General features: G+C 41.8%; 1 protein-coding gene across 2 annotated transcripts in view; it reads right to left on the minus strand.

The window, feature by feature from the left end:
* The window catches only part of PRKN (parkin RBR E3 ubiquitin protein ligase), a 1,351,707-nt gene that overhangs the window by 836,609 nt on the left and 491,666 nt on the right, over positions 1–23,432 (minus strand). Inside the window, exon 4 of one of the 2 annotated variants that reach the window (XM_030316747.1) lies at positions 15,641–15,759. In XM_030316747.1, the coding sequence (XP_030172607.1) occupies positions 15,641–15,759 (119 nt within the window). Of the gene's footprint in view, positions 1–15,640; positions 15,763–23,432 lie in introns of both variants that reach the window. The other variant, XM_030316746.1, reaches the window with a different exon arrangement.

The raw sequence follows: 23,432 nt of genomic DNA on the forward strand, positions 1-23,432 counted from the left end.
ACACTGAAATTCATCACGTGAACATACTGTTCCAAATTAAAACGAAAGTAATTTAGGTTCTTCTGAAGAGTCATTTCTTAGTCATGTTGCCTAAGAAAACACTAGGAAGGGCAGGATTTCAGGTTAAAAGTGTCAAAATCCATTGTTCACTGTGCCCTTCGTTATAAACGATTTGAAAATCCTTTTCTCTCCAGGAAAGACTAGTGGGTAACGGCTTAGTCTAAATGACAGCAGCTCTGTGGTATGAAGAGCCCACATTTCAGCTAAGTTTCAGTTCTTATTATCTTGAGACCATGAGATGGGACTTAATAGATGGCTGCAACATCTATAACATGACATTTAGCAAAGAACGTGTCAGCGGCATCTGTGGCCTCCACAAAGATGGTGCCTCCAAAATATAAATCAAAGAAAATACAAGAACATCTCAGAAGAAAAGGATGGCAGTGATCACGCACACTTAAATATTTTGAATGCCTCAGGGAGTGTATGAGCAAGTGATGTCAAAATAATGATGTACCAACCAAGATATTAGCTCTCTGCTAAGAGGGGAGGAATGTAGTAGAACCAGAAAATCTTTAGATTGTTTTCAGACCATGTGGGTTCAAATTAGAACCCCACCTCATGCTGTTTCCTTGGTAATTCTCTCGTTCTCTTCGAACCTCGTGGAGTTTTCTCAGCTATAAATAGCAAAAGGGATGCCTACCTTTCCCAATTTATGTAGTTGCCATATGAATCAAGGCAATGTACATGGAAATACTTTCTAAATGGTTACAGTCTCTACAGAGTCAACTTACGTAATAGGACATTATATTATTCAGAATAATACATAACAGAACATTGCATTATAATGGAACATTGTATTGTATTCAGCACAGCTACAAGAGAGATTATAAACCAAGAGAGGTACGGATTCCATATGCAAATTTATAAATCTAAAACCCAAGGACAGAATTTTAAAAATTATCAGTTTAGAGCGGTCTTGGGCTCACAGCAAAACTGAATGGAATGTGCAAAGTTTCCATTTACCCCCTGTCCAACATGCAACACATTTACTGGAATCTCTCACCAACAATGTGTGTGCAAAAGTTGGTTCATTAGGGACTGGGTAGTGATAATTTGTGAAGATGATTTCTTTGTTGAAAACTGCATTATGTCAACATCCCAACATAATGGAATACCTCTCTTCATCTTAAATTAGAAAAGAAGGGTTGCACTGGAGTAACTCAGAGAGCTTCATAAGGCCCTTGTGGAGTCAGTAGGAAGCAGCCAGTTGGGGGCTGAGCTCCACTGGATAAATCTCTAAGCTAGATTGGTGAGGTCATGTTGGGCTCTGCTTGTGATCCCAGATTTTGTTAAGACCAAACATGTCTGAGTAGTTTCCTTGGAAAATGAGAAAGAGATCCACAAATGCCATTCTACCTTCTTCCTGGAAAGCTGAGGAGTTTCAAACAGAGAAAATCTGGGCAAGAAGTGGTGAGAATCCAGGAGCTGAGGTAGGGTCATGACTGGAGGATATGTGTCAGCACATCACTGCAGGGGAGGCTAGAATTCCTCATGGTGGCCTCTAAACGGCCCGTACAGAAGCCATGACATAGAGTCTGCATTTCACAGTTTCCAGCTCCTGACAGTTCAAGTATCCCAAGGACAGCTGTTATCAGGTCAGGTAAGAACTTTCCCTCTTGATTTTCCTTAGTTGTCTCATCCGGCTTCGACGCTGAGACATCAGAAACTGCATAGAGCACAATGGTAGAGCGGGGCTGGAAGCCCAAGTTGGGGAGAAAGAAGGAGGCCCCACACCCCCAGTTTCTCCAGCTAGTGCTCAGTCTAACACAGGCCCTGACAGGGGTATGGGAAAGCCTTTTACGTGGTTGCTTGACTATTTTTCATTAGACTGGACACTTACGTACTGCACTGAAACTGTATTTGAAACTGAGTTATCCATTTGGCCCTGGTAGAAACTGCCACCCACTAGAACACTAGAGCAGTGCCTTTAGTGAAAGACACAAAGGCATTCCAAGCGAAAGGAACCACCGATGCTCAGAAACAGCCTGGCAGATTGTGCAGTTTTTGTGCTGGAACTTCCTGGAGCTGCCTTATAAGAGTCACTACCAGGCATCAAGGTGCACGTGGCTCCACAAACCCCATCACATACAATCCTGTATTCTCAGCTCCTGAGAACACAACTCTCTGAATTGTCATTTCTAACCACACTTCTTGGTTCCTCAACTTTCATACCATCACTATTCCACAAAGAAGGCACATATGTATGTTACCTTTTTACCTTTCTGCAATTCAGACTTCTGTCCAAGAATGCTCTGGATCAACCCCAGTCTGTCCACACAAGCCTTATCCAAGTTCAAGTGGTCATTTGCTGGCCCTGCCTCCCAGTGCATCCCTATCTAACAATGACCCTTTCCTCCTTTCTTCCCTTTTCTTTCTTTCTTTCTTTCTTTCTTTCTTTCTTTCTTTCTTTCTTTCTTTCTTTCTTTCCTTTCTCCTTCCTTCCTTCCTTCCTTCCTTCCTTCCTTCCTTCCTTCCTTCCTTCCTTCCTTCTTCTTTCCTTCAGAGAAAGTGCAAGCGGGGGAGGGGGGCACAGGGAGAGGGGGAAAGAGAGAGAGAGAGAGAGAGAGAGAGAGAGAGAATATCTTAAGCAGGCTCCACGCTCAACACAGAGCCCAACATGAGGCTCGATCCCATAACCTGGGATCATGACCTGAGCTGAAATCAAGAGTCAGATGCTCAACCAACTGAGCCAGCCAGGCACCCCCAACAACGATCTTTCTCTCACATGCTTGCCATACCTTTCCTGACCTGAAGCTATTCACAGAAAAATGAATTTCTTTGAGGCAAGGTGATACTTTCAGCCTTTCTTACATTTGAAAGTCATAAGTTTAGTAGCAAAAGGAAACACAGGAAGTAAATAATTTTAGCTGCTTTAAACATATGAAGACCAGCCTAATGGAAGATTCCTTGCATTTTGGTCTATTTTCACAGATCAGAACTATAAGTTATGGGTAAGACAGATTTCAGGGCAATAACTCTCCATCAATTAAAGTTCTGTACAATGACAACAGTTAACTTGGAAAGCAACAATTCCTCTGTTCCTCCATTCCTCCATTGCTAAATGCTTCTGCCGAAGCAGAAGACAAGTGACAACTGCTGAGCATATGTTGTAAGAGCAATTTTTGTATCAGGAGGGAATGTAGATTGCATGACTACATGCTCCATTTCTATTGTAAGATTATGGGTAGGCCAAGACATAGAATAACCATGATGCCCTCAGTGCAATTATTCATTTACTCCAAAAAAACACATCTAATCATCTCCACTACATCCAGCACTATTCTAAAGCCCAAAGATGGAGGGGCACCTGGTGGCTCAGTTCGTTAAGAGTCCGACTTTGGCTCAGGTCATGATCTCATGGTTAATTGGTTTGGGGCCTGCATCAGGCTCTGTGCTGATGGCTCGGAGCCTGGAACCTGCTTCGGATTCTGTGTCTCCCTCTCTCTCTGCCCCTCCCCTGCTCACGCTGTCTCTGTGTCTCTCAAAAATAAATGAACATTAAAAATAGTAATAATAAATAAACTTAAAAAAATAAAGCACAAGATGGAAAAGGTTAGTCTTTGACTCAAGGCACTGAGTCTAGTAATAGACTAGAGTAGAGGGATACCCAAGTCACAGAGTCCTTCATTTTTTGGACACGCTCCATTTATTTTGTAGAGATATTGATAGATATGCATATAGATGTATATAGATCTGATACAGATGTATACATGTATATATGTATGTGTATATATGTATATACATAGATAGATGTATATATGGATATATATGGATATATATAGATATACATTTAGATGTATACATGTATCTATCTACATATGTAAACAGAATCACCTTTCCTATATATGTTTATGAAAAGCTGAAATCTTAGCCTTATGGCAACATGACACAACTTACAGATTATATGACATTTGTTTTCACTGACTCTCTACCTTAACTACTTTAAATAGGATATTTTATTCGGTAAGAAAGAGAAACATGATTTTTCATTTACTTTTAACACATTATGGTGAGGAAAGTTCCATTTGTCCATGAGATGGTGCTGCCAGCTTTACATGATGGCCATATCTGATCATTTTAATTGGAGGTCATTTCCTAAGCAGTAGGTCAGTGTATGCTAATTAGTATGGCTTTCTCAATGAATACGAAATTCCCAATGTGCAACTGAAGATATAAAAGACATAAAATTCAGGGTCATCATGACACCTGACAGAAATGTAATTCTCTGAAACTAGCTGGGAGAATCCCTAGTTTAATCATCTTAACAAGTAATTGTAGGGTTATACTCATATTCAGAAAGGCAAGTGGCTCTTGCAAGGCTCACACCATGGCTCCTAGCTTTATTATTTTTTTTTTAATTTTTTTAACATTTATTTATTTTGAGACAGAGAGAGACAGAGCATGAACGGGGGAGGGTCAGAGAGAGCGAGACACAGAATCTGAAACAGGCTCCAGGCTCTGAGCTGTCAGCACAGAGCCCGACGCGGGGCTCAAACTCACGGACCGCGAGATCATGACCTGAGCCGAAGTCGGCTGCTTAACCGACTGAGCCACCCAGACGCCCCCGGCTCCTAGCTTTATTAGCAGTATGCCCTCCAACAAACCAGTGGACCTAACTAGCCCCTCAGAAAGCAGTCACCATCCAATTAAAGCCCCCTTAATGTCTGCAGCTTGCTATGTTCCAAGTACACTAGCACTCATATATTGCCTCCTCACTAAAGGAAAACATCCATGTTTGATTTTTATTCAGTCTCTGAATTTCCATGCCCCATTTAAGAAATGTAGTCTAGTAAATTTGACTTTTTTTTTTCCAGGAAAAAGCTGCAGAACAAGGCTCTAGGTTCCCTCAGTTCTAGTCAGACAATGAATGCACTCAATATGGGTACCTTGAATAAGAATCTGAACTTGGGTTCTCAGATTTAATTATCAGTTTGGCTCCTTTCTCACAGTGGACCCATGTAAAGTCAGTTACCCTCTCCATTTCTCATCTGGCTTCCCTGATGCATTTATCCAGGTAGCTTGATATTCCCAGATGGAAGATGGCACGCATGCATAAGTATCGATGCTTCTGTAAAATGACTACAGTCCCGATCTCTACCGTCTCGCCTAATTCTGTAGTAGTGTCATTCAATGTGCCTCTTCCACCCTCCACATTTTATTAGTATGGAGTAAGAGAGGGCCACTAAATTCTAGTTGTCTTTCCCCAGGGAGGTTTTTGGACTATTCACTTCTTAAGCAAAGAACAAATAAATTAACCCACTGCCATAAATATCCATTTTTTTCTTTACCCAATTCTAGATAAAGCTTCTAAGAGGTCAAATGGATAATCTATCAATATCATTCTATAGACAACCAGGGAACCACACTTATGCAGAGAAACAACTGTTGCAACAACAGTGGCATTTCACACACAAAAAGAAGTTCAAGACTGACCAAATTCCCAGTGTAGCTATGGTGATACAAACAGAGTATATAATGTAGACTCAATAATGAAACTGATGAGTTCATGAAAGTTATCTAAAGTAATTATTCATTTACAAATATGGCAGCCATTAGTAACTGCCCGCCAAACGTCCATCTCATTCTCTCTCCTTATTAATAGAATGTCGATTTTGACTGGAGAAGCGATGGACTCAACTCAGTGGATAAATTAGATTGGTCTAAGCCAATCAGGGATATCCTATTCACCTTTGGAAAATACTTGTTTTTCAAGCTTCCTTTGTAATTACCAGTGGCCATATGACCAAGTTAAAACAATGAGATGTAAGGAGAAGCGTTCAAGCAGGCTTCCAAAAGTTACTAATTCTGGGGCACCTAGGTGGCTCAGTCGGTTGAGTGTCTGACTTAGGCTCAGGTCACGATCTTGCGGTTCCTGAGTTCGAGCCCCGTGTCGGGCTCTGTGCTGACAGCTCGGAGCCTGGAGCCTGCTTCCGATTCTGTGTCTCCCTCTCTCTGCCCCTTCCCTGCTCTCTCTGTCTCTCAAAAACGATAAACGTTAAAAGTATTTTCAAAGTTACTATTTCCTTTTTAGAACAAACAAGATGTGCAGGCTGTTCCCTATCATCCTGCACTCCCTGCAGACCTGATGCCATGATGCCCAGTGCTGTGCCATGGACAGTGCATAGTAAAGGTACAAACAACCCAGTCGGTGCTCAGAACAACACTGATATCCTCATGGGTTAAGCCTGTGTTAGGTGAGTGTTCATTCTATCAATGCTGGTGGACAGCACTGTAAACCAATAAACAAAACAACACATTTTTAAAATATGATACATTCAACTTCAGTTTTAAATTTTTTTTAACATTGTTTTCATTTTTGAGAGACAGAGAGAGACAGAGCATGAGCGGGGAAGGGGCAGAGAGAGGGAGACACAGAATCCAAAGCACGCTCCAGGCTCTGAGCTGGCAGCACAGAGCCCGATGCGGGGCTCGAACTCAGGAACTGTGAGATCATGACCTGAGCCGAAGGTGGACCAACTGCAGCTTTAAATGAGAGAATAAAGTATACTGAAAACTTTCTGTGAGAACCCTTGTCTTTTCTTTATGTTTTATAAATACATTAAAGTTGTGATTTTGTCAAAATATTCTGTGTAGTTCCAATAAATAGCTCTCTTTGTATTTATTTTTCATTTATTTATCTCCAGAAACGAACACTTGAATCTAGCAAAGGTCTGCGTGTGGCTTAGGTGGCTGCTGGCTGAATACTCTCACACAAGGATGCTGGGATTACTCCTCAGGAATCCTGTTGTTTCTCGACTGCCCCCTGTGGCTCTTCTCCACACACCGTGTTTGTCAGTCTTGCTGTTCACCTCCTGCTCCAGCACCTGCTTACCTGTGCAGCTTGACCAAAAGCCCACTGAGGGCTCCCTCATTGGTGTCAGTGCCAGCGGCTGTTACACCGATGCCCCGGCCAAGAGGGAAGACACGATCCCAGAAGTGGTGTTGCCAGGTGAAGTAGAGATGACTATTTGAGTTTCAGATCGAAACTATTCAGTGTAGGTATGTTCCAGGTAAGGTATTCATAAGTACACCAACAAAGACTTCCTTGTTTGTCTGAAATGAAATGTAGTTGAATACCTGCGTGTTTGTGTGCTAATCCTGTTAGTCGAGTCTGGGATCCCCCTGGTTCTCCGAGCGATGTTGGGCTCCTTTTTCCACAACTCTGAGTGTGCCTAACTCTGACTTTTGCCCAGGTTCTCCCCCAGACTCTGATGGAAAACGACTCTCTGCTGCCATTCGCCTCTAAACCAGGAGGCTCAAGGCAAGTCCAAGAGGCCGTTCTGTTCCCTCCACCTTCCTCTTCTCTTGCCTATGGCTCCTCTCCCACCAGAACCCCAGCTCAAACATTGGAGAAATCTTTAAAATGATCCAGAACCTTTAAAATGATCCAGAGCTTTTCTGAAAATGTATTATCTTTAAACGGATAAAACTACTGTGTTCTATGTGTGTACGTTCTGTGGCCATTTGTAGGAGGGGCTCCTAGGGAAGTCAGCTGAAAGTTGATCCACCAGAAGTTGACTTACCAAGTACGCAAAGAAGTTGACTTAGCTAATATAATGATTTACTGGATTATTTATAAACTGTGTCCCCCAGTCTTCGGGGCTCTGAGCTCTTCAGATCCCTCCCCTGCTCCCAGAGTGCTGTGTGTTCAATGTCCTCTTTCCTTCTATCTGTCTCGATGGCCTCTAGCTGCAGCAGAAAATATCTAGTGTTTAAACAAATATAACATCTCAAATGCTCTTAGGAAGATAAAATGGTTCGGCTGAGACTTGAGATGTCTTTGAAAGCCATTACAACAATCCGATTCTATATAAGATGCTACAGACTTTATAATTGCTTAAAAGAAGTTTTTGGTAAATTGATAAATACTTAGTAGAGAAAATGGTAGGAAAAAAATCTGGAAAAAATAACTGAAATAAATATTAGAAAGAAATCTTGTATAACCCAAAAGTTCCTACATAAAATGTCAGAGGTTTGATTATATTCATAGGAATATATTCAGAAATACAGTCAAGAAGAAAACTTTCATAGGATGAATTCACCTGTGATCTTTAGCTTTCAATAAACCGAGCATTTCTTAAAATCTGCTCAGAAAATATATCATTGAATATATTTATAATAATCAAATGAGTAATGCAATCACCATATAAATAAAAATTCCAGAAGAATGTTCCAGAATGATATTATCCCTGATAGTTTTTTTGGTAAATTAGTAAATTTGGTAAAATCAGTAAAAGAGGCTAGCAAATTAATCTGTAGTCAGCGGAGATAGAGGTTGATGGGAAAGAGTATTTTTAAGTCTGTACTCTAGGCATGAGTTATCCAAAACTACTATGAGTTTTAGGAAAATGACACTAGCAGCATTTACTTACAATTTTAAATCATTTATATTGGCTGACAATGATATCCTGAAATGGTCTGGATCAACCCAATTTAAGTAGATCATTTCACATTTAGACTTTGCAGTGTTTGATATATGTGTAAACTACCCCAAATCATGCTTTAATATAAAAGAAATCATTAAAACTTAAAATTCTTTCTGATACTAATTTGCAGTTTGAGTTATGATTATTATTTGCTTGTTTTTACCTGAGACTGGCTCTTTTCCAGATACTGGTTTTGGTAAAAGAGAAAAAGAGGAAAAATCTTCTAATCTCTGAATCTTTTGTCAGTTACTCTTGACGGGATACTTGACCAGTGTGAGGACGTCAAGAGTGTGTGGCTGGGAGGGGGCCGGAGTCCACAGTGGGACCGAAGAGAACATAACACAAAGAAGGTGGGCTTCAGAAAGATGGAGGAAGGAGAGTCCCTACGGCCAAGAAAAATCTCGTGGGCAGAACCGACAGGGGCAGAAGGGAACGGACGGGTGCCCCAGCACCTACAGAGGCAAGACCTGTCTTCTGCTCCCTCTCTGTCCTAAATCCCTGATGTGAGATCAATCCACCACAAAAACTAGCTTCTTTGCAGGTTTAACATCATAACACAAATCAAAACAGACTTCAGGGCCAGGTTACACATTTTGGACATCCAAAATGGGCTTTACAATTTTTAAAAAATATTTAGATAACAAAATAATTTTCAACGACTCAGAAATGCCTAAGAATTGAATAAGTAAAAAGTGGGATTACACATACTTATTTCTAAACAAGCTTAGATATAGTCCAAGGCTTTATTATATAGCTTTTGATATGAAGAGAAGAAGTGGACTCCTTACTAACAATTAATCTGCAACAAATATTAAGTTCAGGAATGATTATACATTTAGACAATATTTCTTAATAAATATCCTCACATAAATTGTTTCTAATCTATAAACCAATTTTAAATAAAATCCATCACGCCAGGCGGTTTACATCTTACTCTATTTATTGCCCCATTCCTCATCAGAAACCTTTTAGCTTTAATGCTATTCCGTGGCAGACTATCTCATTAGAGTGGCAAAGATAAAGTTCTTTTTGAGATAAAGTAATAATAGTGATTGTGGGGTGGGGGGGGGGGGTTCTCTGCAGCTCTTGGCTGCACTGGTCTCCTGGCTTCTGATTCACTGGAAAACTAATAAACTGAGTCGCAAACAAAAAGATGCTGATGGTAGGTAACTCGGGCTACCTAGAGTTTGTGCTGGAGAGATGAACAGGGTGTAACCTTGATCACAACTAAAGCGCCCTGCAGGTATCAGGGTACAAGGAGAGTTCCACAGTTGCTCTGATGCTTTTTTGGCAGAAAACTCGTCACCTGAACAAATGACAGTAAGAGCAATAGTTTCTGAACGTGAATTATGTGCCACTGTGCTCAGTACTTTATTTATATTTGTTTTCACTATGCTTCGTACTTTAAAGAATGGAATCATTGAATCCACGATAACTTTGATGAAAAATTTTACTTCCAATTTTACGACAAGAAAACCGAGACCAAGAATTTAAGTAACTTGTCCAACGTCCCGCAGCTACTAAGCAGCAGAATTCGAATCTAGAACATCTGACGGGAAAAGGAGTGCAGGAAGCCTTTGTCTCTGGCTCTCAGCTCCCAGACAGCCCCGAGTCCAGTATTTTAGGACAGACTGCGCCCGTGCGGTGTGCTCTCTCCCTCACTTCCACGTCTGTCCTAGCGTCCGGTTATTGTTACTCAATGAACTGTTTCACTCATAAATACTCTTACTGTACTTTAAGCCTGTGTCCTGGGAGAGAAACGAGTCCATTTTTCCCTGTCCCGGAAGCTCTGTCTTCCTCAGGAGGCTGAGTCCACTCGGAATGTGGGTGATGGCCGGACTGTGGTGGCAGAAAGGGACCCGGAATGCAGGAGACGGCACCGTTAGGTCTCAGGGAGCAGAAGCCCACAGGGCTGAGGAGGATTTGCCCTCTTAGCGTGACCCCTGGGGACTCCCTCCTCGTCATCAGCATCATGTTCTAACTAAACTTCGTCAACCCCAGGCACATGTTTTAATTAGTCACACAGCCTCTTCTGTTCTTATGAATCGGTCCTGGGAAATCTTTGACAGCAGCTAAGAGGCACGCCTGACGGCAGACCTTGCTCCCCTGCCAGAGGGCTCTCTCCCCACCACCAAACTCGCAGTCTAACAATAAGATGGACTGGAAGGACCACGGCTGCGGACCCTCTAACCTTGAGTTTGGTAGCGGCACCCACGGGGAGAGAAGAAGACAAGCATCTTTAAGCCTCTCGGTGCTGCTTCTTTTTCCAGTATAAACTCCTTCTTTAATTTCTAGTTATTTCTAAAAGCGGTGTATTCTCTACATACCTTGGAAAACCTTACTTTTTCTGTCCACATTTATTTTTTGTATTAAATAAAAAAAGAAGAAAGTCTCTGAGGCTTTGACTTAGTCATCATTTGATTTTTCACACCAATGAGGGAAACAATGATGACACAGGTAATTTTAGGTTACCCATTTTATTGTTCAAGAACACAGTCAGAAGCATACATGCAAGTACAAAGCAACCTTCCTTCTGAGCTCAGCCCTGTGTCATTTCTGGGTGGACCTAAGTGGACTGTCTTTGCAAAGGCAAATGAAAATTGGAGGCCTGCCATGTTTTTTGTTCAAATCAGCCGCTGTTCACTATTTTCCAGTGAGCATTCACGTTTCTCAAGGATATTTTGGTTAGTGGAAACCCTGGCCAAGGTCACCATGAAATAAAGAAGGTAATTTCATTTAAAGACAGAAGAAAACCTGGCGTCCCAGCTGATTTTCAATTTACCCTCAAGGTCAGGCCCAAACTTCAGACATCAGTTTCCCATTCTTAACATCACAGCAGAAATGGCCGTCCTATCTTCCTTGCCAACTCATTAAGAGCATCGTATTAAATATGAAACATGTAAACACTTAAACCTTAGAGCATTAGGTATGAGAGGCAGCTCATTATCTTGCATGCAAAATTTAAATAGTGTCGAGGAAATGTTGGCATTAGGAGTAAGTCCCCCACAACAACAAAAATTAATTAGGAGATTACTATTAAGACCCATGAAAGGCAAAGGGCCTATTGTAGACTCATTTTTTTTCCAGACCAGAAAAAATAAAACTATGTTACAAAATATAACCCAGGTGGCTAAGTAGGTTCTGGTTTTTCTCCTTGCATATAACAAGTTCCTTGCAAGAGCTCAGATAAACCACCCCCTGTTCTACTGTAAATTGTCAGCCACACAAAGTCCTTTCCTTTTTGTTTTTTCTCTCTTGACTACAGAAAATTCTGTACGTTGTAGATCTTGATAAAGTTTGAAAAAATGAACCCTAAGAGTTGCCTACTCTCTTCATAGAAATGCTTCCTCTCCACAAAGTTCAGCACCTGCCCCACCCACTGCCAAGACTTAACTTGCAGACTAGTGTGACTACTCAGCTGCTCCAGAGATATCTTCTGAAGGTACGACTGAGTGTGGATTTTTGTTATTAACAAAAAATCAAAGTCCTCATTTACTGGGTTCCAGGCATGTTACAGCTAGTAACAATACTAATGTTTTAGATTAAATAAGTAATCTTTAAATCTTTTCCATTTTTCCTAAATCTTTAAGTAGTTTTTTTTTTTTTCTTTGAATGGTATTTTAAGTACAGGGAAGCAGTTGGGTAATAGGACATTGATTACCAGATTTGTATAGTGAGCAATCTATCCTAGAAAAGGCTTTATAGACCCACAGAAGACTTTTCATCCCTGGCATCAACATTTGTTAATTGTTTAACTTTGGGCTCATAACTTAACTTCATGGAGTCTCCTTATTAAAAACAGTAGACAATAATATTTACAGTGCAGTTCTGTCATGAGAATTAGAAAAAAAAAGAAGTACCAGAATATAAATGTAATGAAGGAAATCAATAAATGGTAGCAAAACAATCATTATTACTATGATTACAAAATGTCACATAGAATTTCTAAAGTACATGGGTCTATCTTGTCAATGTGTAAAAGTTCAAATATAGATGCCATTCACTTAGCATTGTCAGCTTTGTGCCCCACCATGGGCAAGATACTGTGCGGAGGGCTGAAATTCACCAGGGATGCCAACTGACAAGTTATCTGATACAAGAGGCTTAGGGACACTAGGAATATTGACAACTGGACAACTGCATAGAATGTGGAACAGAAACTTAATGTTATCTTTAATAATGGGGTTGAAGTTTGAGCCTGTCAGTGGAGGAAATGACGAAAGAAAAGGCACGAGACAGCTCTAGAAAAATTTAAGAGAGGGGTTAACAATGTACAGAGTAAAAACAATGTAGGGAGAATAAAAGTCTGAATTTAGTAATCAAATGTGGAGCAGTTCTAGGCACTGGCAAAGTCTGGGGTGGTCATGGGAGTGGGCACCTGAGATGGGGCAGAACCCAGACCACTGGGTGCATGAGATCATCCCTCCAAGGACATGCTGGTCCAGGTGAGCGGGTGAGGGAAATACACAGAGCTTCTTGATGAGCAGGGTGGGAAGGGGATGCTTTCATTTCTTTGAAAGGAGTTAGCCAAAGGATGGATTGATTTCATGGTGAATTACATAGAAGTGTGTGTGGGTGTGTGTGTGGGTGTGTGTGTGTGTATGTGTGTGTGTGTTAAGTATAATAGTAAAAAAGTAACAATAAGAAAGCATTTAAGATTTCTAATTATTTATGTTCCAGTTACTGTTCTAAATACTCTTCATAGATTAATTAATCTTCCCAAGAAATAAGAAGTAGATACCATTATCCCGGTGGACAGATGTCCCCACGTTGACATAAATGGGAAATAATGAAATATGAATTCTAACCCATGTAGTACAAAGAGTCTGCAGACTCATCTTCTCAGGATCCCACCATACTGCCTCTCAACAATTACTCCCTCTAAATAAGTGCTTACCGCTCACCAGGCCCTCTAAGCACCCAACGTTAATGTACCATTTAACCCATACGATACAACTTTGGTTCATGCATTTACACAGACACCGCAGGCTGTTTTTCCTTTTTGTTTTCGATTCCCCCCCCCCTTGGAGCCTATTGTTAATATGAGAAATTTCACATAAAAATCCCCATTTACAGTTTCTCTTAATTAAAAGATTGCCCCCATTAAGCCAATCACTTCTTAACAAGTGGCAGGAGTGGCTTCTTGGCCTCTTCATTCACCGTGGTCCTCACCACCCCCGATGCCCACTTCTCACCCATTCTTAAATCACCTGTCTGATCACTGGGGATATCTGAGCACATGACATTTAGTGTGAATATATCTGTGCAGTAAAAACGGGGAGACTGTAGAGTTTACAAGTTTAGATCACACAGCCCGGTTCAAGCCCCTGGTCTCATGAACTCTTGTTTCCTTAATCTCTTCAAGCTTCAGGTTTCTCGCATCTAAAATAAGGTCACTGACGATACTTAAGAGTGTTATGAAATAATTCAATTACATAATGCAGGAAAATAATGAAGCATGGATTTCAATAATAATTTGTTATTGCTGTTTTTACTACGAACAATTGGAAGTTGGTATATTTAGGTCACATCCACCATCAGAGGCAATCAAGACTGAAGCATAGATCAAAAAAAGAAGAGGCTACTTAACGCACTGGAAAAGGCTAGTGGCAGAGGAGAGATTCTGGTGGAAGAGAAACTTCTGTGGTATTTAAGAGAACCCATTTCACAGACAGAAGCACTGCCTAGTGATGCCCCCAGAAAACGGTCCAGTCCAGAGAGTCAGAACAAACTTAGGATTTGTCTTCCTAAGTGGAGTTCACAGGGTTCCCCTGTGGAGCTGACAGGTTGTATGATGATGAAATACTGTACTGTACTTTTGAGTGATGCCACCGTCTTCCCAGGCCTGAGGCAGGGATCCATGATTTCTCCTTTGCCGGGTATATCCTTCATTTTCTACCATGCTGCTCCGTTAGACCCATGCCACGGGCCACCACCCTGACCCAGGCCAGTGCCCCACTGCCCACCAACCATATGAGGAGTCTATTAATTAAGCCTCTTTGCCTTCAATCTGTCACCAACACCAGTGCCAATGACAAACCATTACACCACTAATAAAGGGTTCTAAAACGTCATTTTATAAATCACCTTTATTTTTAACATTTTGCCTTGGCTCCCCATTGTCTGTGGAATAAAATCTAAATGTGGTAGCCATGGGTGGCGGGGGGGCGCTGTGGTCAGGGAGTACTTGTCCCCACTTCAGCCCTGGTTGCCTGAAAACCTTTGACCTTTTTAATGCCTCCTTGGCTGAGCCCCCATAGCTGCACCAACCAGAATGCCCTCTGTGCCCGCGCACATTCACATCCGCATCAACTGTGGCCAAATCCTACACAACCATCACGGGGGAGACATGGCCTAGCTGTGCACACGTTTTATATCAGGGTTTTCTCTAGGGGGCCAGAGATAGATACGCCAGGCTCCGCAGGGCAACCAGTCCGTGCGGTAACTGCTCAACCCCACCGTGGGCACAGAAGCGGCACAGACAACACGTAAGGAAATGAGTGGCCTTCGGGTACAATTGTATCATGGAGGTCGGAGATTAAAGTTCATATAACGTCCGTGGGCCACACAGCATTCTCTTGATATTTCCTGGCCACCTAAAAATGTGAAATCCTTCTTAGCCAGTGAGCTGTGCCACACTAGTGGAGGCCACGGCAGGTGGCGGCTGGCCCAACCCGCGTGCACACGGTTGTCGATCCATGACTTCCCTTTCTGCTTCCTCCGTGAGGCATAACTTAGGTTTAGCGGCCCCGAGTGCACCCGTTTTCAGTGAACCGTCCAGTGGATTTTGACACACGTACACAACCATGTTACTGTTGCACGGAACAAGACATGAAACATTTCCAGTTTCTGGCCTCTTCTAAAAGACGCCCCCGCCAAAGCCCGACACCTTTTCGCTATAAAAGCGTCTCTGTACTTCCTCTCAGTAGGCCTGGATTAAAGATAGGGAAACAATGGTTCGGCACTACCTAACGTTTGACAGAGTAATGTTTTTAAATGAAACTTCAGATACCATTAACCATCACGACCGCATAGAAGAATGTCTCTTTTCTTGAGCCATGGGTCTTATTGGATTCAAAACCCTGAAAGCCATCTCCGGAAACACACACTCATGTTTCTGGGCAGTTTCTGCCAATGCTGTAGCTCCTTACCTGGGCCAAGGTGAGCGTCGCCTGTCGGCAGGTACCACACCGCACCCTGAGTTTTCCTGGCTGTATTCTTTGGCAGGGGCCTTTGCAATAAACGTAAAAGCTGTTGTAAGGTGGTCTACCTGCTGGGGGGGGGGGGGGAGGAAAAAAAAAGCAGAGGAAGTAGCCAATCAGCGTTGAATCCAAATTGAGACAAATTTTTAAACGAACTCCTCGGGAGCATTTTGAAACATTAGCGGGATAAATATTCCAACGAGGATACAACAATTTAATTTAGAAAATCTAGTTTTATGCCGAAAAGAGTGAAAATCTTTTCTTCTTCCTGCCAACAGCCCTGTGACTTACTCAGCAAAGTTAGCAACCTGCTGCCAAGAGAGCCAGCCAAGAGTATTTGCCACGCGGGGAAGTTAGATGCATTCTGTGCCGCTGAGGTTTTTTAAAAGCACAGGAAATATAGGGACTATTGGAAATTTAAAGACCACTGCTCCTGAATTCTATTTCATGCTTCTTACACAGTTTTGAAGGCTCTAGATTTTTTCCTCTTAAAATCTTATCTACAGGGACACGCCAGCCCATTTCTCAGGATACGAGTGGCCTGATCACAGCTTCCTGGGTTTCCAGTGAAGACTTTCCAATGCACAGGCACACATAAAGTAAGACAAGAGTCCTGAGGGGCTTAAGGAACCCGGCCGCAGTGTGCAGAAATGGGCACCTTGTGTTTCACACTTCTGTCTGGATCTACCTTGACAAATGCCTTTCAAATAACACAAGAGTAAAAGCTGGACAAAAAAAAAAAAAAAAAAAAAACAATCAATAACTAAACATCTCTGATCACTTCTCTCAAATGTTACCATACACACGTAGTGCTATTCTGTCCGTTAGGGGAACCTTTCCAAATAGTGTCACGATGCCATTTCTGCAAAGAACTCTTTATTTAGAAGCATTCACTAGTAAAATAACTGTCTTTTTAAAATTTATAACATTAAATAGTTCTTTGAACCTTTATACCTTACTTCTTGTTGGATAAGAATTACATAAAATGTAGTGGCATAAAAACTTTGTTTAAAATTTTAATATTTTCATCAAGATCATCTAGAAATAATAAAGAATATTTTTATCATTATGAGAAAAAACCTTCAGCCTCCCAAGTGCATATGGTTTATTAAAAACAATTAGTACAAGAATAATGAGAAACAAAAAGAGATCCTAAGTCTTATGCAGCCCCATTTATTTTTACTTGTTTATAAAACAACATCTGTAGACATATTGAATTGTCATTTGTTCAGTCATCTTTACCGATACTGTAAGTGACAACACTTTGTAACATGTAAAGCACAATAAAAATGTCAAACTTTATAATGTTAGCATTTATTAGCAATATGTTTTATAAATATTACTCTCCGGAAATTAATATGTAGCCTAATATTTAGCCTCCAGTGTGAAGGGAAGGTAAAGTATAAATATATGTTTGTATTGATAAGAAATTGTCTTTTTGACGCCTCTTTGTAGCTTGGTGCCTTAACGTACAAGATACTCAAGTCTGTAGATATCGCATTGTTTTTAGCAACTATAATAATTACATAAGATAGATTCATGAGGTTTATGCAGTTCAATACATGCAATGGGTAGGACCATAAAGTTATAGAAACACCGTAATAACTGACAGAACATCAGAAGACCATTTCTGTCTGACGGTTTCACTGTGTTCCAAGAAGAGCTTAGCGAGGGAGGTAGGAGCCCTTATTGTTAAAACCTTCAACAGAAATATGAACACATCCAATTTTACAATTTTTATAACCTACTGTAAAGGTTAAACAATAAGAAAAAAGAGGAGGAGGAACAGGAATGGGAGAAGGAGCTTAGGAAGGGGAGCCAGGTTGGCAAAGACGCTAGCATTGTCTGAAAGAGCATATTAGCAACAGCTTTGCAATAGTAAATGATGCATCCATGAAACTAAATGGTTCTTCCTTCTCCCTCAGGGCAACAGCAACGTTTGCAATATTGTTTCAGCAAATGATAAAGGCAGGGGCAACCGGCAACCGAAGACTGGGGACGTAACTCTTCCAGCTTTCTGTGCTGCAACCTTCACCAAAGTCCTTGAGAAGTTAGTCAGAAAATACTGCGTGCCCACGTCTGTGCCCTGGAAGCATATAAGGTGACGTGCAATCTATTACATGTGCTTCCCTGAGCCAGCTGCGAGCTGGGGATTAATAGTCAGTCCCAGGAAGATCAAGGTCAGGCCGGCCCTGGCTACGGCAAATTTCAAGCTGTTGGTTTTACGTGGTCCAGAAGTTGGGGCTTTCAGGTAAATCCTGAGATCCCCTTTTCAGGGTGGCTTCATCGCTAGTCTGGCTGCATCACGCTATTTAAAGTTGGCAGACTTCTCTGTGTCACACCGAGGTCTGCAGTGCACAGGACAGGAGTAAGAACAAGCAACACCATGATGTGTTTTTCTGGGCAACGTTCCCATTGGCCTGACTGAGGGTCTGAGGCACAGACTTTGGAAGATGGAACCACAACTTCTCAAGGAATGGCAAGGCGGTGTGAAGAATGCCCTGGAAAGCTTTTCCCCAGCCGAGTCCCTGTCTCTAGTCAACGATGTGAATCCTTCCCCTTTCACTTCTGTCTGGCTCTTAAAATCCTTTCTCTTGCTTAATCAACTCTCCATATGGCGACCCCTTCGCTCCTTAAAATAACCAGTACAGCTTGTGATGGTGTTTATAACGTTCCCCTCTTTTTACAGAATAAAATTTCAAAACTAGAGAAATACTTCAAAAGTATTAGAAATTATATCCTTTGCTGTCATTCACCAGTTGTGAACATTTTGCCATGTTTTCAGCTCACTCCTCCGTGTGTGTGTGTGTGTGTGTGTGTGTGTACACATATACATACATACACATATACTACCCATGTATATATTTTTGGCTGAATCATTTGTAATTAAGTTGCGGACATCATGCTACTCACTCCTGAATCCTTCAACATCCTAAAACCACGGACTTTTCTCATACAAAACCATAGGGCTCCTTGAGGGATTCGGGACACCTTACGGAACACCATCATGGTTTGCAGGCTGCGACATGGTGTGAAGCCCAAATACCTGGGATTCCTTCGCCAAACCATTTTCAGGGAGGCTAAATTAAGCCAAGGTGAGCAAACCTCACTGTGGGACTTCCAGAGAGTTCTGTGACTCTGTAACAGAAGTAGAGAGCACAGCACATCCCAGACTTTACCTGACCTCAGAAGCACGCCTTTTGTGGGGCATTTTGTGAAACTGTTCCTCAAAAAAAAAAAAAAAAAAAATTGGAGGAAAAAAAAATCTGGAGGAAGGATTCAACTTACTGCCTAGGGCTTAGTGTAGAGACATGAGCCACACCCCTCAAGTCTCTGAACCTGACCTTATCAGATGTTCCTGAACAGCATCTAGACAATTAAAGTCTTCCCCCTACCCCAACTATCAATACATTTTTTATTTTTGCTTGACGATGATTATTTTATCATAAGCCCCGAGGGTGAGTCTACTGATGTAATGATTTTACAAGTAAAGTACATTCCTTTCGTTCATAAGTTTATTTATTTATTTATTTATTTATTTATTTATTTATTTATTTATTTTTCTGGACAGAAGTTAAAAAGCACAGCCAGCGTTCAGGGCCCTTTTCAAAGTGTGAGTCACTGTGCCCATTTAAAGTGCCCCTAGGGTTTCCTTAGCATTATCCTTTTTGTCCTTATCTTTAGTTTCTCTCTCTCATTTTGTAGAGTTAACATAATCCTCAGGCAAGTCTCCACTCTTCCTTTGTCCTCCCTGCTTCATCCAAGAAATTGCAGAAATCGTTAACAAGATTTGCAACATATCGAGTAAAACCCCTTTTTTTTTTTTTTTAAATTTTTTTTTTCAATGTTTATTTGTTTTTGGGACAGAGAGAGACAGAGCATGAACGGGGGAGGGGCAGAGAGAGAGGGAGACACAGAATCGGAAGCAGGCTCCAGGCTCCGAGCCATCAGCCCAGAGCCTGATGCGGGGCTCAAACTCACGGACCGCGAGATCGTGACCTGGCTGAAGTCGGACGCTTAACCGACTGCGCCACCCAGGCGCCCCTAAAACCCCTTTTTAAAGATGACATATATTATTTGCTTTGACTTTCCGAGAAACCCGCATAATGTGCATACTTCCCATTTGTTTAAATGTGTTTTAGTGGGCTTACGGCCTAACGAAGTTGTTTTAATAAGATTAATGACTACTTAAGAAAACTCATGCTGATTCTCATGAAAACTTTTCATTGACCTCAGAAGTTTCCACCGCTGGCTGTCACAGAGAATCAGGAGTTTAATTGCTTGGATAATTTGTTTACCAGGGCAGGAAACAGTGAGAGTAACATATTCGATACCACAGTAAAATAATGTTCAGTATCAATACACTATAAAACCGCCTGTATATAATTGATTTACTACATTTATCACAGATGATCATATTAAAATATTAAGTAGAACAGGGTGCCCAGGGGAACTTTCTATGACCAGGGAAATGTCCTACATCCGTACTCTCGCACACGGTAGCCAGCGTTTGCCTACTGAGGACCTCAAAGGGAGCGAGGGAGGACTGAGGAAGTCATCACATCAGATAGCACAGCAGGGGAGAATAAATAACAAGGATGGGCCTGGTCCCCTCTCTCCTTCCCTCATCAGGCATGCAGATAACAAAACTAAGGGGTTCTTCCGTCATAGTGACGAGTAGAATAGGCTGCTGTTAAGTGTGCTGAAATGAAAACCACATTGGCTGGTAAGAGGGGCAAAGGGGATCCTGCGAGCTTGCAGCACCACAGGGTAGACCTTGGGGCCTTGCTCGTCAGAGGCAGAAGAGAGCTTCTTGCCCATTTCTCCCTGGCACATGCCGCATCCCCTACACCAAGCAGAACGAGTCTTAATGTGTGGCTGGACAGTGACTGTCCCATCTCCATGGCCATCACCATCTTTACTCCATACCTTCAGGGTCCAGCTGGAATGGCACTTCCTTTAAGAATTCTTCCTTTGGGAGGGGGCACCTGGGTGGCTCAGTCGGTTGTGTGACCGACTTTGGCTCAGGTCATGATCTCACAGTCTGTGAGTTCAAGCCCTGCGTCGGGCTCTGTGCTGACAGCTCAGAGCCTCGAGCCTGCTTCGGATTCTGTGTCTCCCTCTCTCTCTGCCCCTCCCCCTCTCACGCTCTGTCTCTCTCTGTCTCAGAAATAAATAAACATTAATAAAATTTTTTTTAAATAAAAAAAAAGAATTCTTCCTTTGGTTTCCCCATAAGCATAAGACATCTCCCCAGATAATTACATCTGGGAGTATGAAAGTATCCAACTTAGTTTTACCAACTTTAAACACATGACTCATCCCACCATGACAGGACCAGCATCTGATAAGGTGGAGTCCCTGGCTGAGGCATCCTTCCAAGTCTTCCTCTGACTGTTTCCATGGTGTCCAGCCTGGCACTTACCATTTCCAGCTGCTGCCTCCTCCCTGCTATAGCTTCACTTCCTGTTATGTAAACACCAAGGATAATGTCTGCACCATTAGCTCTACTGATCACCTACAACCTGCCTGATTCCCTCAGTTTACTCTTTCTCCTTGTCACCTAGGAGGCAACCTCAGTTTTGTTTGACTCCTACACGCCCACTGTGGAAGAGACATATGGCCAGAATTTCTGAACCTGCAACCTTGATCCTGTGACAGGGAGCTAGGCCACAGAGAATCTTCTCCTCCAATGTTTTCAGGAATTTTTGCTATTTTATTTCTGGGCAGTGGTCCTTCAGCCTGAACCAAACCACATTTGCTGACATATATGCCTCATGAGCCAGGTGCACAACAAATCTATACCAAAGGCACAAAATCAGCACCATCTCTGAAGGTGCTTGGCTCAGCTTTGCACAACCCATTTTTCCTTATGTTGACCTGAAACTATCTATCACTTCTAGTTTCATTTTTTAATGTTTCTTTATTTTTTGAGAGAGAGACAGAGACAGAGTATGAGCAGGGGAGGGGCCGAGAGAGAAAGGGAGACAGAATCCGAAGCAGGCTCCAGGCTCCGAGCTGTCAGTACAGAGCCCGACGCGGGGCTCGAACGCGCAAACTATGAGATCATGACCTGAGCTGAAGTCAGGCGCTTAACCGACTGAGTCTCCCAGGCACCCCGACCTGTAGTTTAAATAACGTATATTGCGTTAGTCTAAAGCGGTTTCACATGAAATCCATTCATTGTGGACTCCCAGAATCATCTCTTCTGCATGACACCTTGCTTTGGACCCAGGAAAAGATGAGGAACGTGTCCACTTGCCTAAGAAAACTACTGAAGAAAATAATTCTGTCTCCCATTTGTCACACACCGGTTCTACCTCCCCTATCGTTACAGCCTCCCTTTTTTTTTTAACTTACTTACTTACTTATTTATTTATTTATTTATTTATTTATTTATTTATTTATTTTTGTTACAGCCTCCCTTTATGTCACACTGCACTCTGTTCCGTATGTTCCGAATATCTAGTGCCAGTCCACTAGCTTAGTGGACTCAAGCTTAGTAAACACTCAGTATTTGCTAGGTTATTAAGTTCTCCCATATTTGCTAAGTTATTAAATTCTCTCCGTACCGCTAAATGACATAAAAGCTGTAGCAGGTAGGGTAGTGTGAGAACAAGATCCAGCTAAAACAGAACGTAGCCGTGATTGCAAAATATTTAGAACATCTTGCCACCAGCCGAGCTTAGTGGACTACCCACGTATCCTTCAAAATATTGGCATATCATAGTTGAAATCAACAACATGAATATCATCTTTAAGATCACAAAAATGATGACTATAAACAGAAGTAAAACAAAAAAAAAAGGATGCTCAAAAATTTGTTATATAGGACTTAGTATAATTTTGAGTCTTTGAATGTTGAGGGGAAAAATGAATTCTGAAAATACAAGTACAACTACTCTAAAGGACGGCAGTTATTACACATAAACATATTTCATTTCCACCCTTATCCATTGGGTTATTACACCCCCACTGAACAGCCACACTATTTCACAATTTTAACAAGCCATAGTCTTAACTCCCGCAGAGCAACCAAGGTAAGACTGTGTTGTAAACAGCTTCCAATTATATAACCATCCATCCCAATGTCTGCACTTTTAAAAAATGGTTAGCAATCTCTAAGGAGACTCAACTCTTAAAAGTTATAACTTAATTCTCATTTTTGTTGTGCTGGGGTTTTTAATTATGGTATCGCACCATAACGTCATCTGGTCGAGGCAAAAACTGCTGATTGAAGCTCATGCTTTTTTGCCTGTTCCTTGTGGTGGTGGTTGTTGCCAATTTGTTTTCCCTTATTCGTTCTGAGAGTAATAACCCGATCTCCCATGGCAAGACAAAACTGCAGAACGAAACACAATTTATGGATTAGGCTTAAATAATCAGCTGGTTCAAAGCCAACCGGGGTAAATCTAGTTGCTTATTCTTCTCAGAAACGGACACTGGTAGAGTTCAAGTGGGTGCAGGAAAGTCACAGCTCTTCAGAGCCTTGAACAAACACCCATAACTCTGATTTAGATCGAATACGTGTTTGACACGACCGAGGACCGTTCACAACTTCCTCTTTGTCGTTCGGGACATGTCCATCTAGGTCCAGACGGCAGCCTTGCCTTGTCACCCTTGTTAAGTCAAGTGACCCTTGGTGTCTGTTTTTTCATATGCAAATGGAAAATGATTGCGGCCCCTGACTCATAGGCTGTTGTGAGGGTGCAAAAAGGAATTGACATAGGAGAAGCACTCA

This window comes from Lynx canadensis, chromosome B2 (genome assembly GCF_007474595.2).
Source record: "Lynx canadensis isolate LIC74 chromosome B2, mLynCan4.pri.v2, whole genome shotgun sequence".
NCBI classification, from domain to species: domain Eukaryota; kingdom Metazoa; phylum Chordata; class Mammalia; order Carnivora; family Felidae; genus Lynx; species Lynx canadensis.